The 18,636-nt window shown below is 47.3% G+C and overlaps 1 protein-coding gene across 1 annotated transcript in view; it reads right to left on the reverse strand.

Annotated features, from left to right (window-relative positions):
- Positions 1-7,771: 7,771 nt before the first annotated feature.
- Positions 7,772-18,636, reverse strand: part of LOC140722005 (uncharacterized) — a 59,118-nt gene continuing 48,253 nt past the window's right edge. The window contains exon 2 of the mRNA XM_073036819.1: positions 7,772-9,431. Within this exon, the coding sequence (XP_072892920.1) occupies positions 8,270-9,073 (804 nt within the window). The 5' untranslated portion in view covers positions 9,074-9,431 and the 3' untranslated portion in view covers positions 7,772-8,269. The remainder of the gene's footprint in view (positions 9,432-18,636) is intronic.

The raw sequence follows: 18,636 nt of genomic DNA on the forward strand, positions 1-18,636 counted from the left end.
CGGGATTTCGCTGCGGCACACTTTTAATAGGATAACAGTGACTGTCAGTCTCCCCTTTTGCTGTGAAAATGAGTGATATTGCCCGTGAGAGAGGGAGCCTTTGACACGTCGAGCTGTCGGGTAAACAACAGTTTTTGTTGACTGCAGATGTTGTCTTTTCCATAGATACCGCTGGACCTGCTGAGATCCTCCAGCATTCTCTGTGTGTTGCTATGTTCTCTCTCTGGTGTCTCCTGTTGCTTGGTGGTGGGGGGCGCTGACATTCTGTGTGTGTTGCTATGGTCTGTCTCTGGTGTTTCCTGTTGCTTGGTGGTGGGGGGCGCTGACATTCTGTGTGTGTTGCTATGGTCTCTCTCTGGTGTTTCCTGTTGCTTGGTGGGGGGGGGGGGGGCGCTGACATTCTGTATGTGTTGCTATGGTTTCTCTCTGGTGTTTCCTGTTGCTTGATGGTGGGGGGCGCTGACATTCTGTGTGTGTTGCTATGGTCTCTCTCTGGTGTTTCCTGTTGCTTGGTGGTGGGGGGCGCTGACATTCTGTGTGTGTTGCTATGGTCTCTCTCTGGTGTTTCCAGTTGCTTGGTGGTGGGGGGCGCTGACATTCTGTGTGTGTTGCTGTGGTCTCTCTCTGGTGTTTCCTGTTGCTTGGTGGCGGTGACATCAGCGCCGGACTCCGGAGCGCAGGCTCCTGAGATCCAATCCAAGTCGGGCGACACCCCCGCCCCCCTCCCGGCACGCATTGCAGCCATGCTGGGTTGAGCGTTGAGCTAGCCACTCGGCCTCGTAAAACACACAAAGGGTCGAGTCAGGAATGTTCATATTGTGACCCCGTTAATCCGAAAAACCAATCCAGACACCACGCGCCAGACAGGAATGGCCGACCGTCTGGTGCGACACGCTAGGGAGGATATATTTGCTACTAATGGATTGTCAACAAGAAATAAAAGACTTACCAAGAGATTAATGCTGATGTACATGTCCTATGTGGACACGATTGTTACCTCCATTCCAATATCTCCTGATAGAACAGAGACGATTAGGACACCAGCAGGGACGGCTGCATCAAGGAAGGTACGCAGAGAGACAATACAGAAAGGATGGCCTGCAACTACGAATAGATGTTCAATATTTGTTCGGGATTATTGGGCAGACAGAGCTGAACTGTCAGCATTGGAAGATATGGTCCTCCAGGGGAACAGGTTCGTGTCTTCAGGTCGTCACGCAAGGAAGTGTTCCAGAAGGTTCACGAAGTGCACCCTGATGAGGAAAGAAACGCAAACAACGAGCTGATGAAGTGACGTACTGTCCAAGAAGGAACCGAGACATCTGACGGACCACTACTTCATACGAGATATGTCGTACCCACAGACCAAAGCAGCAAGCAAATCCCCTGACTCCACCCCCTGTACCAGACAAGCCGTCCTTCACATTCGGTGATTGGTTGTTTGATTGTAATGGGAAGAGTCATATTGTTGCGACAGACTTCTCTTCCAGTCACCCAGAGTTTGCAACAACACAATCAATATCCAGGAAAGCAATCATCAGCTTCTCAAAAACTGCGTTTGCGTGGCATGGAGCTCCACAGAATCATAGAAAACCACAGCACGTTACAGGCCCTTCGGCCCGCAATGTTGTGCCGACCGTGTAACCTGCTCTAGAAACTGCCTAGAATTTCTCTAACGCGTGGCCCACTATTTTGCTAAGCTCCGTGTACCTATCTAAGAATCTGTTAAAAGACCTGATACAGGACTTTGTGATATGGTGCAACTCAAACTACCTGCGTCTCAATATCACCAAGACCAAGGAGATGGTGGTGGACTTTAGAAGATCTAGGCCTCATATGGAGCCAGTGATCATTAATGGAGAATGTGTGGAGCAGGTTAAGACCTACAAGTATCTGGGAGTACAGTTAGACGAGAAGCTAGACTGGACTGCCAACACAGATGCCTTGTGCAGGAAGGCACAGAGTCGACTGTACTTCCTTAGAAGGTTGGCGTCATTCAATGTCTGTAGTGAGATGCTGAAGATGTTCTATAGGTCAGTTGTGGAGAGCGCCCTCTTCTTTGTGGTGGCGTGTTGGGGAGGAAGCATTAAGAAGAGGGACGCCTCACGTCTTAATAAGCTGGTAAGGAAGGCGGGCTCTGTCGTGGGCAAAGTACTGGAGAGTTTAACATCGGTAGCTGAGCGAAGGGCGCTGAGTAGGCTACGGTCAATTATGGAAAACTCTGAACATCCTCTACATAGCACCATCCAGAGACAGAGAAGCAGTTTCAGCAACAGGTTGCTATCGATGCAATGCTCCTCAGACAGGATGAAGAGGTCAATACTCCCCAATGCCATTAGGCTTTACAATTCTACCGCCAGGACTTAAGAACTTTTTTAAAGCTATTATTAATGCTTTTTGAGATAGTGATTTAGATGCATATCATATTTTTTACTGAGTTAAGTACTGTATGTAATTAGTTTTGCTACAACAAGTGTATGGGACATTGGAAAAAAGTTGAAATTCCCCATGGGGAGGAATAAAGTATCTATCTATCTATCTATCTATCAATCTACCCGCCATTACCGCTGCCCCTGGCAATGCATTGCACACACACACACACCACTGTCTGTGCAAAAACTTACCTCAGGAACCCCCTTGAAGCTACTAACAAGCACCTTAAAAATATGCTCGCTCGTGTTAGCCACTTCATCCCTGGCTACCCACACGAACAATGCCTCTCATCAGCTTATACATGTCGATCAGGTCACCTCTCATCATCCGTCCCTTCACGGAGAAAAGGTCAAGTTTACTCAACCTATACTCATAATGCATGTTCTGCACCATCCTTGTGCTCCGCTGCACACTCTCTATAGCATCTACATTCTTCCTGTAGTGAGGTGACCAGAACTGAAAACAGTAATCCAAGTGGGCTCTTCACAAGGTCTATATAGATCTAACATTACCTCATGGCTCTTGAACTCAATTCCACAGTTGATGAAGGTCATCACACCATACGCCTTCCTAGCAACATGTCAACCCGTGCTGTAGCTTTGAGTGTCCTACGGACACCGACTCGTTGATTCTCCACACTGCCAAGAGTCTTAACATTAATACTGAGCTGTGTCTACAAATTTGACAGACCAAAACGAATCATTCACACGCAAGTGGGCTGAACACCCCCCGCCAATTCTCAGCCTGTTCCTGCCTCCTAATGATGTCCCGCTTTAACCTCTGACAACCCTGAATGGGAATCAGGATTAAAATCTTTGGCGCTGTGAAGTTCTACTTGTGGCGGACGGTGCGAAGCTGCTCGGCGAAGTGCTCCGCTAACTGGCTCAGGGTGGAGGAGCAACACCTTATATTCTGTCTCGGTGCACTCCAACCGGATCAGCTGAACCATAACACCCGTCTTGTCTTCTGAATCCGGAGCCCCAAGGGAAAACAGCACCGGCTCACTACAAGATGACAGCAGAGCTCCGCTCAAACAAAGAAGTGAAACAAAGAGCAGGAGAGTGGTGGTGGAGGGCAACTCGTTGGGTCTGGTTGTCCAGAAGGAAATGGAGAAAGCTCGTGTGGTGTTCCTGGTGGGAGGGGGAGGTGTACATGGACGGGGTATCCACAGTGAAAGTAAGATGATCGGGGCCAGGGGACTTGAAATCATTTGTAATGAGTTTGTGTGTGCTGCTTGGATTTCCAGCATCTGCAGATCTACGCTTGCTCGTGAATGGGAAATTCCGTTTGTTGCGGACGGAGCGAACGTACTTGTCAAAGTCGACTCCTGATCAACGTTGGGTCTCATCGACGTAGAGGAGGCCTCACTGGGAGCAACAGGTACGGCACAGCAACCTGACAGACTCGCAGGTGAAGTGTTGCCTCACTGGGAGCAACAGGTACGGCACAGCAACCTGACAGACTCGCAGGTGAAGTGTTGCCTCACTGGGAGCAACAGGTACGGCACAGCAACCTGACAGACTCGCAGGTGAAGTGTTGCCTCACTGGGAGCAACAGGTACGGCACAGCAACCTGACAGACTCGCAGGTGAAGTGTTGCCTCACTGGGAGCAACAGGTACGGCACAGCAACCTGACAGACTCGCAGGTGAAGTGTTGCCTCACTGGGAGCAACAGGTACGGCACAGCAACCTGACAGACTCGCAGGTGAAGTGCTGCCTCACCTAGAAGGACTGTTCGTGATCCAGACTGGGACTGAGGGAGGAAGTAAATGGGAGTGTATAGAACTTCCCTCGCTTGCAAGGATATGTTCCGGGGGGGGGGGGGGGGAAATTAGTGGGAAGGGACGAATGGAATCCTTGTGGAAAGCAGGAAGTTGGAGGTAAAGATAGGAAGCCAGGAAGCTGTTTAGTCAAGACAACCGTACAAATCGGGAGGTTTATAAAAAATGTCAGCTCCTGTGAATGTGTTTGGTGAGCCCATAGTCGGTATCTTCCTCGGGTCCACTGTCATCTGAATCTGCCAGGGTGGATGGTGGAGGGTTTTACAGAGATGACAAGTGGAGTAGGGGTCAGACGGGTTCACAGAATGGTGATGGGTGTAGGTGTAGAAGGGCTGTCACAGATGGCGGAGGCTACACGGATCGGAGATGTTAACAGAAATGGAGAGAGCTGTAGGGTTTGGAACTATTTTCACAGAGAGCGAGTGGTGTAGCAATGTTTCTCCACCACTGGGGGAATGCACTTCACTTCTACCATTTTTGTCTGTAACCAGCTGGAACCTATATTGTATCAGAGAGCTTTGCTAATAATGTTCGTGCATCACAATGCTGATGGTACCTGAGCACTCGACTGCAGACCGGCAGCTGTGTCACTAGGAAAATGCTGAACACGCTGATTAAGCAGACAAACAGAATGCACCCTGTCCTTGAACTTGTGTCCAAAGCAGTGAATGTACACGCTTGTGCTTTTTTGGAGAACAGCTGTTACTCGCTCTTGTGCCGGTCTTCCCTCGCTGCAAGTAAAAATAAGCGCTGTTATGACTGATACACTCTTTTGAGTTAATTGTTGGTCATAAGACAAAGTGAAAAGGTGCTTGACACCACCTCCTACCCAGACACCCAATCATACCTGCACCTTACTCCCCATGGCTTCGCCATCTCACCACTACACCGCAAGTCATAGGAACTGAAATACTCATTCCATTCATTGAGTCTTCTCCACCATTCGATCATGGCTATAGGATTTTCCCTCTAAACCCCATTCTGCTGCTTTCTACCCTTCACCTTCAACAGCCTTATTAATCAGCAACCCACCATTTATTTACTTAAAGCCTGTTACGCCGCTGGTGTTTAGGATAGTAACGAAGAGGTTCACCAGGATGTGTCTGGATTAGAGGCATAAGCTACTGCGTAAGGAGAGTTCGGACAAACTTGGACTGTTTTCTCTGGAGTGGAGGAGAATCAGGGTGACCTGAGAGAACTTGATCAGAATAAGAGAGGGATAGAGAGAGAGTAGATAGCCACCATTTTTTAACCATCCGTGTCAAAATGTCTAAGCCCAGACAGCATGCTTTTGGAGAGATGAGGGAGCTGTGGAATTCATTGCCACGGACGGCTCAGAGGCCAAGTCTTCAGGTTTAGTTAAAACAGAATTTGATCAGTACTTGATTAGTAAGGGTGTCAAAGGTCATGGGGGAAGGCAGGAGAATGGGGTTGAGAAGGAAAATAACATACACTGGGACAGGTACAGAAAGAGGAAACTTTAGAGTGAGACGTGTTAAGGACAGACAGATGGGACAGACTCAGATAGGGGTTCTTGTCCGGCACGGAGCAGTGGGGCTGAACACCGGTTCGTTTTCCACTCTCGGACCTTCACTGAGACCATTTCTCATCAGTACACGTTTTACAAACAATACGTATTATTGTTCAAGTTCAACATAAATTTATTATCAAAGTGTGTGAACAAAATGCTATCAAACAATTAATTCCTTTTCTTCTTGACAAGGCAACTCAATGCTCACCCCCAGCCTGGGGTAGGGAATGGGACCCATTCCAGAGGGGGAGGGGTGGGTGAGTCTGGGACTTTGTGAAGGAGCCCTAACTCCATCCTCCTTATTCCCCTTTTCCCTTCTCACTCCCCTCCCTCCCACTCCACTGCATGTGTTTGTGTGTGAGAGACCTGCCTGCCCAGTCACACACCATCAGCGATGTGCGCTTCCCCCAACACACTCACACTCCTCTGTACACAGCAATTCTCACCAGCTCAGAAGATCCAAAAATCTTATACTCTCCCTCCTGCACCAACTCCTTAGCCACGTGTTAAACAGTTTATTCTTCCTCTTCCTGGCCCGTGGCATAGATGGCAGTCCTGAGGTCACAGCCCTGGACGAGCAGCCATTTAACTTAGCAGCTCACTCCCTGAACTGCCTTTGAGAAGCTCGTTACTCGACCACCCTATATCATTGTTACCCACATGGACCACGACCTTCACTGTTCACCCTCCCGGGAAATGCTGAGCACTCGACCGGAGATGTCACAGACCCGAGCACACAGGAGGCAACATGTCATCGTGGAATTTCATTCTCACCCACAGAACATCCAGTCAGTTCCCTGAGCTGCTGAATCACCTCTGACCACAGCTCACCTCTTCTCCATCCTTCCCTTCTCAGCCTCAGAGCCAGAGAGACCCTGTTGCTGTGACTTTCCTTTACCTGGTCATCCCCACCATCCCCGACAGTATCTAAATTGATATCTGTGTTGTTCAGGGGGATGGACACAGGGGTAAACTGCACTCGCTGTTTCCCCCTTCCCCTTCCTGTCACCCAGTTTCCGGTGCCGTGCACCTTCGGTTCAACTACCTCTCTATATGTCCTATCACCCCTTCGGCCTCCCGAATGATCTGGAGTTCATCCAGTTCCAGCTCCAACTCCGTAATGTGGATTGTTCGGAGCTGAAGCTGGAAGCCCTTCTCACAGGTGTAGTTATCAGGGACACAGGAGGGTCCCCTGCCTTCCCACATCCCGCAAAGGAGCTTTCCACTATCCCGCCTGTCATCTCCACTGTTCTAACTGAGCAAATGTTAAGATAAAAAATCTAGTTCCATCATGATTTTGCCTTCTCTGATTGAATGCTTTTCTCACTGAAACCTCAAAGAGGTAAAGACTCAAAGTCTCCGCTCTGACTCTGCCCACTCTGACACTGGCCGCTCCATTTGCTCCTGCCTGACCTGATGCTGATTGGCCACTGCTGAAAGATCAAAAATCACCTGCGCTGAACCACTGCCCTTAATACTCAATTGGCGAACCTGAGTGAATTACGTCCTCTCAAGCTTCTGATCTCTCCGATTCACGATGGATCAAAGCTCGGTAGGGCGACACAAGGATGAATGACAGACTGAAACCCATCCCACAGTCTGAGCAGGTGACCACCCTCACCAAGTGTGAACCCACCACTATCTCTGCAGTGTGGATCAGTGTGTGAATGCCTTCCCACAGTCTGAGCAGGTGACCACCCTCCCCACAGTGTGAACCCACCACTGTCTCTGCAGTGTGGATCAGTGTGTGAATGCCTTCCCACAGTCTGAACAGGAGACCACCCTCCCCACAGTGTGAACCCACCACTGTCTCTGCAGTGTGGATCAGTGTGTGAATGCCATCCCACAGTCTGAGCAGGTGACCACCCTCCCCACAGTGTGAACCCAGCACTGTCTCTGCAGTGTGGATCAGTGTGTGAATGCCTTCCCACAGTCTGAGCAGGTGACCACCCTCCCCACACTGTGAACCCACCACTGTCTCTGCAGTGTGGATCAGTGTGTGAATGACTTCCCACAGTCTGAGCAGGTGACCACCCTCCCCACAGTGTGAACCCACCACCGTCTCTGCAGTGTGGATCAGTGTGTGAATGCCTTCCCACAGTCTGAGCAGGTGACCACCCTCCCCACAGTGTGAACCCACCACTGTCTCTGCAGTGTGGATCAGTGTGTGAATGCCTTCCCACAGTCTGAGCAGGTGACCACCCTCACCACAGTGTGAACCCACCACTGTCTCTGCAGTGTGGATCAGTGTGTGAATGCCTTCCCACAGTCTGAGCAGGTGACCACCCTCACCACAGTGTGAACCCACCACTGTCTCTGCAGTGTGGATCAGTGTGTGAATGCCTTACCACAGTCTGAGCAGATCAACGTCCTCTCACTGCTGAAATCAGTCTGGTGTGTCGGTAGGTGAGATGAAAGTGTGATTTCATTCCCAGTCTGAACAGATGTGATGACTGAGTGAATTCCTTCCCACAGTCTGAGCAGTTGAGCAGTTTCTCCCCAGTGTGAACTCGCTGATGTTCATTCAATTGAGATGTATTTGTGAATCCATTCCCACATTCAGAACAGGTGAGTGGCCAGTGTGAATTTGTTGATGTTCTTTAAAGTCTGAGGACCGAGTGAATTCTTTCCCGCAATCTGGGCAGGTGAACAGTTTCTCCCTGGTGTGAATTTGGCTGTGCTTCACAAGGCTGGTTGACCGAGTGAATCCCTTCCCACATTCAGAACACCTGAATGGCTTCTCCCCAGTGTGAATTGGGTAGTGCCTCACAAGTTTGGATGAGTCAGTGAATCCCTTCCCACAATCTGAGCAGATGAACGGTTTCTCCCCGGTGTGAATTCGGCAGTGCTTCACAAGGTGGGATGAGTTAGTGAATCCCTTCCCACATTCAGAGCAGATGAATGGTTTCTCCCCAGTGTGAATTCGTTGATGTATTTTAACATCTGATGACCGAGTGAATCCCTTCCCACATTCAGAGCACGTGAATGGCTTCTCCCCAGTGTGAATTTGGTAGTGTTTCACAAGTGTGTCTGATTCTTTGAATCTCCTCCCACATTCAGAGCAGCTGAATGGTTTCTCCCCAGTGTGAACTCGCTGATGTTCAATCAGTTGATATGACCGAGCAAATCCCTTCCCACATTCTGAGCAAGTGAATGGCCTCTCCCCAGTGTGAACGCGGTAGTGCCTCACAAGGTTGGATGACCAAGTGAATCTCTTCCCACATGCAGAGCACACGAATGGCCACTCCCCAGTGTGAATTCGCCGATGCACCTCCAGTTGAGATGACTGAGTGAATCCCTTCCCACAGTCTGAGCAGGTCAATGGCATCTTCTCAGTGTGAACTCGCTGGTGTATCTGTGGGTAGGCTGTGAGTGAATCCCTTCCCACACTGAGAGAAGGAGAATGATATCTCACTGCAATTGAAGAACTGATCTTCAGTGAACAAATGCTGGTGTTTTCTCAGCACCCCGGCTCCAGTAGATAACACTGAGTTAGAAAAGAAAACTTCACTTCAGACAGAAAACACATTTCCAGCTGGGATGAGATACTTCTTCATTTCCAAGGATTGACAACAGATGTGTTGGTCTTGCAAAGAAAATATTTGGTCACTCCTTATATATCCGGTCAGAGAGAGCAAAACTGACATGTTGAGATTCCCTTGCACAACTGTTCTGCCATTTCAGACCTGTAAGAATAATTGAAAGGACATCAATGCGTGAAGAACAATTATTCAGGTAAGATTTTAGTCTGTGGTGAGAACATAAGAAATTGGAGCACGAGAACGTCATCTGGCCCATCTCCACCAACCTGCCTTTACTCCATCGCCCTTAATCTCCCTACTATGGAAAAATCTATCCAACTTTGTCTCAAATACATTTACTGAAGAAACCTCCAGTGCTTCATTGGGCAGAGAAATGCACATATTCACCACCCTCAGGGAAAAGCAGTTCCTCCTCATCTCCATCCCAAATGCCCTGAATCTTGAGGTGATGTCCTCTAGTTCTAGTCTCACCTACCAGTGGAAACAACTTTCCTGCCTCTATCTTATCTATCCCTGTCATAATTTTACATGTTTCTATAAGATCTTCACTCAATTTGAGCTCTGGCATTACTGAGTTCAACTCAAGTTGAGATATACTGCAGGTGACTGTGGGAAGCGAGGGAGGAGATTGCTGAGCATCTGGTGATGATCTTTGTCTCATCAATAGGGATGGGAGAAGTACCCGAGGATTGTTTAACAAACGGAAAAAAGGTAACCCAGGAAATTATAGACCAGTGAGTCTTGCATCAGTCGTGGGCAATTTGTTGGAGAAGATCCTAAGCGGGAGGACTTATGAGCATCAGATTAGCGGTAGTCAGCATGGCTTTGTCAAGGGCAGGTTATGCCTTACCAACCTGATTGAACTCTTTGGGGATGTAACATTGATGAAGGTAGAACATTGGATGTAGTGTACGTGGTTTTCAGTAAGACTTTTGATAAGGTTCCCCATACGAGGCTCATTGAGAAAGTAACGAGGAAGGACCCAAGGAGAGCTGCTTTGTGGATCCACAACTGGCTTGGCCACAGGGTGGTTGTTGATGGTTTGTATTCTGCATGGAGGATGGTGAACAGTGATATTCTGCAGCGATCTGTTCTGGGACCCCTCCTCTTTGTGAATTTTAAAAATGACCTTGATGAGGAGTAGAAGGGTGTGTTTGTAAGTTTGTCGATGACACAAATGTAGTGGGTACTGTGGGTTGTCTGAATGGTTGTCACAGTAGAGCAGTTACATCGATAGGATGTAGAACTGGACTGAGAATTGGCAGATGGAGTTCAACCTGGTGGTTCATTTTGGTAGGTCTAATTTGAAGACAGAATACAATACTAATGATAGGACTCTTGGCAGTTTGAAGGATAAGCGCGATCTTGCGGTCCGCGTCAATAGTACATGCAAAGCTGCTGTGCAGGTTGACAATGTTTATAAGAAGGCCTTCATCAACCATGGGACTGAACTCAAAAGCGGTGAGGTACTGTTACAGATATATAAGGCCTTCATTGGACCCCACTTTTAGTACTGTGTTCAATTCTGATCATCTCACTACAGGAAGTATGTGGAAACTCTGGAAAGGGTTCAGAGGAGAGTTGTATAAGATGATGAGAGGCATTGATCAAGCAGAAAGCCAGAGGTTTTTTCTCAGGGCTGAGCTAGCTAACATGCAGGGACAGAGTTTTAAGATGCATGTAAGTAGGTACAAGGGGGATACCAGAGGTAAGTTTTTCCAAAGGTAGAGGCGGATACAATCAGGGTCTTTTCAGACACTGTTAGGTGCCTACATGGAGCTTAGAATAATAGAGGTCTATGTGGAAGTCAAACTCTAGACAGTTTTGAGAGTAGGTTTTATGGTCAGCATGATATTGTGGGCCGAAGGGCCTGTAATATATTGCAGACTTCTGTTTCTATGTTTAGATATGAACTCCTCATCTTCTAACATGTCACGGATCAGGCATCCTGACTGACCAACAAATTCTCTGACTGTATTCCCTCTGTATGAGAGTAGGCTATTTCTGCCTTCAATCAACCTGTGCCTTGGCTCAATTTGTCCTGATTTTTGGTATCATTTCAAGTGCTGGTCATGCTCCACAACAGTACACAGTGAACTTGTTACTACATGTCGGATCCTGGAGATTTTCTAATTACTGGGATCCCCTCCCACCCCCAGCTGATTGACAGTGATGAACCCATCGATGGCAATGACTATGAAGGGGTGGGCAGTAGTTATTCTCATTGGTGTGTGGCACCTTTGTGATGTGCAAGCTACAAGTCACTTGTCATCAAGAACAAGGTGTTTCATATCGTTATTTACACAGAGAACTAAAGTTGACGGGAGGATTTCTTTTAGCCATACAGCACTAATTTACACTTCCACTGACTGGACAGTATATTTTTGTTCCGAGGTACTGATCCTCGGATTGGCATGGCTGGGTTCGCAGTATTTGGGCATATTCTAAGGGGACAATGCTGGTAGTGTCACCCATGGATGACTCTTTACCCAGAAGACACCAAGAACAAGTAAGCTGTCTATCTTTAAAGCCTTTAAAGATGGTGATCGGTTGGAGCTTAAAAGAGTTCAGAAGGAACTCAGAGTACAGATAAGGGGGGCAAAGGAGCAGTATAGGAGGAAGCTAGAACAAAAGCTGCAGAAAAAAAGCATGAAGGAGGTGTGGGATGGGGTGAAGATCATCACCGGATGCGGTGCAAAGCGGGGGGCAAACATAAGTAGAGATGTGGAGAAAGCGAACCAGCTGAACAACTTCTTCAATAGGTTCGACAGCACAATCTCATCCTCACCGCAGAACTCCACACCAGGCTTGTCTTTCTACTCGTCCTCCCTCTTACTTCCCTCACAGGAAAATAGCCACTCACAGGAGACCTTGCCCACGCCCAGGATTACGGCTGCACAGGTGGAAGGTCAACTGAGGAAGATCTGTACCAGCAAGGCGGCGGGACCGGATGGAGTTTCCCCACGATTACTGAGGGCCTGTGCGACTGAGCTGGGAGAACCACTACAGCGCATCTTCAACATGAGCCTGGAGCAGAGAAGAGTACCCAGACAGTGGAAAACATCCTGTATTGTCCCGGTACCAAAGAAACCACAACCAAAGGAGTTGAATGACTTCAGACCGGTTCCCTTGACGTCGCACGTGATGAAGACCATGGAGCGGCTGATAATACAGAATCTGAGGCCACAAACCAGGCATGCCCGGGATCCTCTTCAGTTTGCGTATAAGGAGAAGGTGGGAGTGGAGGATGCTATCACGTATTTGCTGCACAAATCCCTCTCTCACCTAGATGGGGTCAGTGGTGCTGTGAGGATTACATTCCTGGACTTCTCTAGTGCCTTTAACACCATCCAGCCCAAGATCTTAAGGCACAAACTAACGGAGATGGGAGTAGACTCTCACATGGTGGATTGGATAGTGGACTACCTGACAGAGAGACCTCAGTATGTGCGGTTGAGAGACTGTAGGTCTGACACGGTGGTCAGCAGCACAGGAGCGCCGCAGGGGACCGTGCTCTCTCCAGTCCTGTTCACCCTGTACACATCAGACTTCCAATATAGCTTGGAGTCCTGCCATGTGCAGAAGTTCTATGACGACACGGCCATAGTGGGGTGTGTCAGGAATGGACAGGAGGAGGAGTATAGGAAACTGATACAGGACTTTGTGATATGGTGCAACTCAAACTACCTGCGTCTCAATATCACCAAGACCAAGGAGATGGTGGTGGACTTTAGGAGACCTAGGCCTCATATGGAGCCAGTGATCATTAATGGAGAATGTGTGGAGCAGGTTAAGACCTACAAGTATCTGGGAGTACAGTTAGACGAGAAGCTAGACTGGACTGCCAACACAGATGCCTTGTGCAGGAAGGCACAGAGTCGACTGTACTTCCTTAGAAGGTTGGCGTCATTCAATGTCTGTAGTGAGATGCTGAAGATGTTCTATAGGTCAGTTGTGGAGAGCGCCCTCTTCTTTGTGGTGGCGTGTTGGGGAGGCAGCATTAAGAAGAGGGACGCCTCACGTCTTAATAAGCTGGTAAGGAAGGCGGGCACTGTCGTGGGCAAAGTACTGGAGAGTATAACATCGGTAGCTGAGCGAAGGGCGCTGAGTAGGCTACGGTCAATTATGGAAAACCCTGAACATCCTCTACATAGCACCATCCAGAGACAGAGAAGCAGTTTCAGCGACAGGTTGCTATCGATGCAATGCTCCTCAGACAGGATGAAGAGGTCAATACTCCCCAATGCCATTAGGCTTTACAATTCAACCGCCAGGAGTAAGATATGTTAAAGTGCCGGGGTTGATTGTATTTAATGTATTTAAGTAAACTACTTAAGAACTTTTTAAAAGCTATTATTAATGCTTTTTGAGAGAGTGATTTAGATGCATATCATATTTTTACTGAGTTAAGTATGGTATGTAATTAGTTTTGCTACAACAAGAGTATGGGACATTGGAAAAAATGCTGAATTTCCCCATGGGGATGAATAAAGTATCTATCTATCTATCCGCCATCTAAGGACCCAGCAATGCGCATGCGCCGCAGAAATGGCGGCGCCGCCAGCTCTCAATCAGCCGTTAACTCCCCGTCACTCGGGTAAATCGTGGGGCTGAGAGAGACGGAAAGGACTGGGACTGTTCTGAGGTGCAGGACCAGTGGGGACGGAGCTCATAGTAATGTTCCTTCAATCGCGATGCAGACGCCGGTGATTAAGCTCCCACCCGCGGCCCCGCTCCTACCTGCGTCCGATCCCTGCGAGCCTCTCATCTACTGAGCGCATGCGCAATATTCGCGACGGGCTGTGACGCCCACGCATGCGCATTTGTTTAAATAGGATTTTTAAAAAAAATCTGCAGATGCGGAAATCCAAAACAACACCCACAAAATGCTGGAGGAACTCAGGGGGGCAGAAAGCAACGATGGAGGGGAGAGAACAGTCGGCGTTTCAGACCGTCACCCTTCTTCAGGACTGGAAAGGAAGGGAGGGAGAAAGAATGTGGGGTGGAGGGGAGGTGATACATCAGATTAGTCGGGCGTGAAGTAAAGAGCTGGGAAAATTGATGAAAGAGATAAAGGACTGCAGAATAATCATGATGATGTTGATAATAATAAATAAATACATTATTGATCCCGAGTGGGGAATTCTTTCGTTACAGCAGCGACATTTAGAAACACAATTAGCAGTGTGCAGACTTTACTAAAAATAACCCGGGAATAATAATATACACAATAATACTGCACCAATGCGCAATAATAATGTATGTAATAAAAATGCAGAGACTGTTGATCTCTGAAGTGTGTTCTCCTGTCGCAGAAAGATGAACTGTTGAATATGCGTATTGCCGTTGATCCCAAAGATTTTCTGTAAAGGCGTCAAATGTTATGGGGAGAAGGCAGGAGAACGAGGTTGAGAAGGAAAATAAAAGACACTGGCACTGTCAAGCACAGACAGATGGGACAGACTCAGACAGGGGTTCTTGTTTGGCACAGAGCTGTGGGGCTGAACACCGGTTCATTTACCACTCTCGGACCTTCACTGAGACCATTTCTCATCAGTACATGTTTTACTTGGAAGTTTCTGGCCTTAACTTATTTTTAATTCATCTCAGAACAATTCTCAACAAAATCTTTATTAGGTGAATCTTAAGACAGATTGTTCTATAATTTTCGCAGTCAATAATGCCAGGAATTCTTGGCAGAGCTATAAGTACAGATTTCAAGCGATCATCAGGCAATACAGCAGACTCATATATGCCATTAAACAGTTCAAAAAGAATATCTATGCCCAGATCTTCTAGGGCTTGTAAGCTGAGGTTTCCTCAAGTCCAGTGGCTTTACCACGTTTCATGCTTTTCATTGCTTTAGTTTTTTCTTCTTTGGTAATAGGTGGGCCAGAATTAGGGTGTTTAATATCTGGGGGTTCCCCTCTATTATCCTCAGACAGCTGCTCTATATACTGAATCCTCCTCCCACATACTTCATCTGGATCTGTCTGCTGATCTTATGCATTCTGTAGAGGAGGTTTTCTTAATTCCATAATTTCTTTAATTTTCTTGTCCATTTCTTTGCCGTTGTTAATATGGCCTTCTGCTTCATTGCATTTTTGATTTAGCCTTTCTTCCTTTGCAATATTGCACACTTGTCTGTTTAGCTCGCTGAAATGCACTTCATTATTCTTCACTAACCTTCTTTGTTCCATCAGATGTAGAATTTCTTGGGTTATCCACCCCTTGTTGGTGTGTTGTGTTTCTTGTATTTGGATTATCTCCCCTGCTGATTGTTGTATAGCATATTTAAATCTGTCCCAAATAGGTGTTGTTTCGTTTTCATTGATGTATTCTTCTACAGCTGTCTTGAATTGTTGCTAAGTATGCCATCTTTTTTAAGTTCTCCCAACATCGACTTCTCTTTTTTCCACATTTCAGTTTCTTTAATTTTGTTTTGATGGTTGCTATTACTGGATGGTGATCTGAACAACAGTCTACTCCTGAGTAGGATTCAGAATTTGTGATATTATTTCTAAAGGGTTCATTGATGGTAATGAAATCCATTTGATTCCTTGTTCTATCTCCAGGGCTAATCCAAGGACATAATTTACGTGGATGGTTTTTATACCAAGTATCACTTGGTTGTATCTGACACACCAGTCAGTAAACCTTTCTCCGTTTTCAATTTTCTCCCCAGCCCAAAGGGTCCTATAATATTATCAACCGTTTTCTGTCCAACTTTGGCGTTAAAATCTCCCATATCCTGAGATTTACATTGCCCTGTCGAGATCTTCATAAAACTTGTTGTTATCCTGTTCGTCCCCATCATTTGTTGGTGCGTAAGTTTGGATTATGCTGATGTTAAAAGGGTTAACCCTTAATTTAACTAAAAGCAGATTTCAAATTCTCGCTAAACTAAATACTGATGGAAGGGAAGAACAACTACTTCACAATTCATATTGGAACCAAATGGCAGTGTAAAAATTTATGATAATATAAGCAGTTGGACTAAAATTCAAAGTGGATTTAGACAGAGATGCGTTGCCTCATTGGAATTTTTAAATATCTATAGTGAAATGATTCTCAGAGAAATAGAAGACCTAGATGGGATAAAAATTTGAGGTGTTAACATCAACAATATAAGATATGCGGACGATACCATCCTAATAGCAAGTGCTACAGAAGACCTACAAATCCTCCTACCCAAAGTAATGCAAACAAGTGCAGATTCTGGTCTAACCATCAACTGTAAAAAAAAGTATGGTAACATCGAAACAGCAGGATACTCCCAACGACAAGTTGTACATCAGTAACCAAGAGGATGAACAAAACGCCAGCTTTAATTACCTTGGTAGCTTTATATTGTTACTTGTTATTCGTTATTCAAATAACAAGCCATAGGTAACAAAGGGCTTTAAGGACATTCTGAACACTAAAAAGAGGGCGTTTGGAGATGGAAATAGGGAGGAGCTGAGGACAATACAGAGGGACCTGAAAGCCAAGTTCAGGGAGGTTAAAGACAGGTATAGGAGGAAGCTTGAGTGGAAACTCCAGCAGAACAACATGAAAGAGGTCTGGAGTGGGATGAGGACCATCACTGGGTTCCGGCAAACGAACAACAGAGGAGCTGAAGGCAGTGTGGACAGGGCCCACGAACTTAACTTGTTCTTCAACAGATTCGACACTGTGGCCCCTGCCCATCCCCCACATGATTCATCTGTTGTCAACCCCCAACCAACACATACTCCACTCTCCCCTCCTCACAGCCTCCCACCCTGCTCTCATGACATCCCTCCACCACCTGAAACCACCACGGTGGGCTTCACAGCTGAACAGGTGAGAAGACATCTGAAACTTCTCCACCCCCAAGCAAGGCTGCAGGCCCGGATGGTATCAGCCCCAGGGTGCTCAAAGCCTGTGCCCCCCAGCTATGTGGGGTACTTCACCATGTCTTCAACCTGAGCCTAAGTCTCCAGACGGTTCCTATGCTGTGGAAGCCATCCTGCATCTTCCCTGTACCGAAGACGCCGTGCCCCAGTGGCTCCAATGACTACAGACCGGTGGCATTGACCTCCCACATCATGAAGACCCTGGAGAGACTTGTTCTAGAGCAGCTCTGGCCTATGGTTAGGCCACACTTAGACACCCTCCAGTTCGCCTAACAGCCCCGACTAGGATTTGAGGAAGCCATCATGTACCTGCTGAACCATGTCTACGCCCACCTGGACAAGCCGGCGAGCACTGTGAGGGTCATGTCTTTTGACTTCTCCAGTGCGTTCAACACCATCCGCCCTGCTCTGCTGGGTGAGAAGCTGACAGTGATGCAGGTGGATGCTTTCCTGGTGTCATGGATTATTGATTACCTGACTGGCAGACCACAGTACGTGCACTTGCAACACTGTGTGTCAGACAGAGTGGTCAGCAGCACTGGGGCTCCACAGGGGACTATCCTGTCTCCCTTTCTCTTCACCATCTACACCTCGGACTTCAACTACTGCACAGAGTCTTGCCATCTTCAGAAGTTTTCTGATGACTCTGCTATAGTTGGATGCATCAGCAAGGGAGCTGAGTCTGAGTACAGGGTTACGGTGGGAAACTTTGTTACATGGTGCAAGCAGAATCATCTGCAGCTTAATGTGAAAAAGACTAAGGAGCTGGTGGTGGACCTGACGAGAGCCAAGGCACCGGTGACCCTTGTTTCCCTCAAAAGGGTCAGTGTCGACATAGTGGAGGATTACAAGTACCTGGGGATATGAATTGACAATAAACTGGACTGGTCAAAGAACACTGAGGCTGTCTACAAGAAGGGTCAGAGCCGTCTCTATTTCCTAAGGAGACTGAGGTCCTTTAACATCTGCCGGATGATGCTGAAGATGTTCTACGAGTCTGTGGTGGCCAGTGCTATCATGTTTGCTGTTGTGTGCTGGGGCAGCAGGCCGAGGGTAGCAGACACCAACAGAATCAACGAACTCATTTGTAAGTTTGTAAGTTTGTGGTGGGGGTGGAACAGGACGCTCTGACGGTGGTGTCTGAAAAGAGGATGCTGTCCAAGTTGCATGCCATCTTGGACAATGTCTCCCATCCACTCCATAATGTACTGGTTGGGCACAGGAGTACATTCAGCCAGAGACTCATTTCACCGAGATGCATAGGAAGTCATTCCTGCCTGTGGCCACCAAACTTTACAACTCCTCCCTCGGAGTGTCAGCCGCTCTGAGCCAATAGGCTGTTCCTGGACTTATTTCCACTTGGCATAATTTACTTATTATTATTTCATTACTTCTGGTTTTATTTTGCTATATTTCTACTCTATTCTTGGTTGGTGCAACTGTAACGAAAACCAATTTCCCTCGGAATCAAT

This window comes from Hemitrygon akajei, unplaced genomic scaffold (genome assembly GCF_048418815.1).
Source record: "Hemitrygon akajei unplaced genomic scaffold, sHemAka1.3 Scf000067, whole genome shotgun sequence".
NCBI lineage: Eukaryota > Metazoa > Chordata > Chondrichthyes > Myliobatiformes > Dasyatidae > Hemitrygon > Hemitrygon akajei.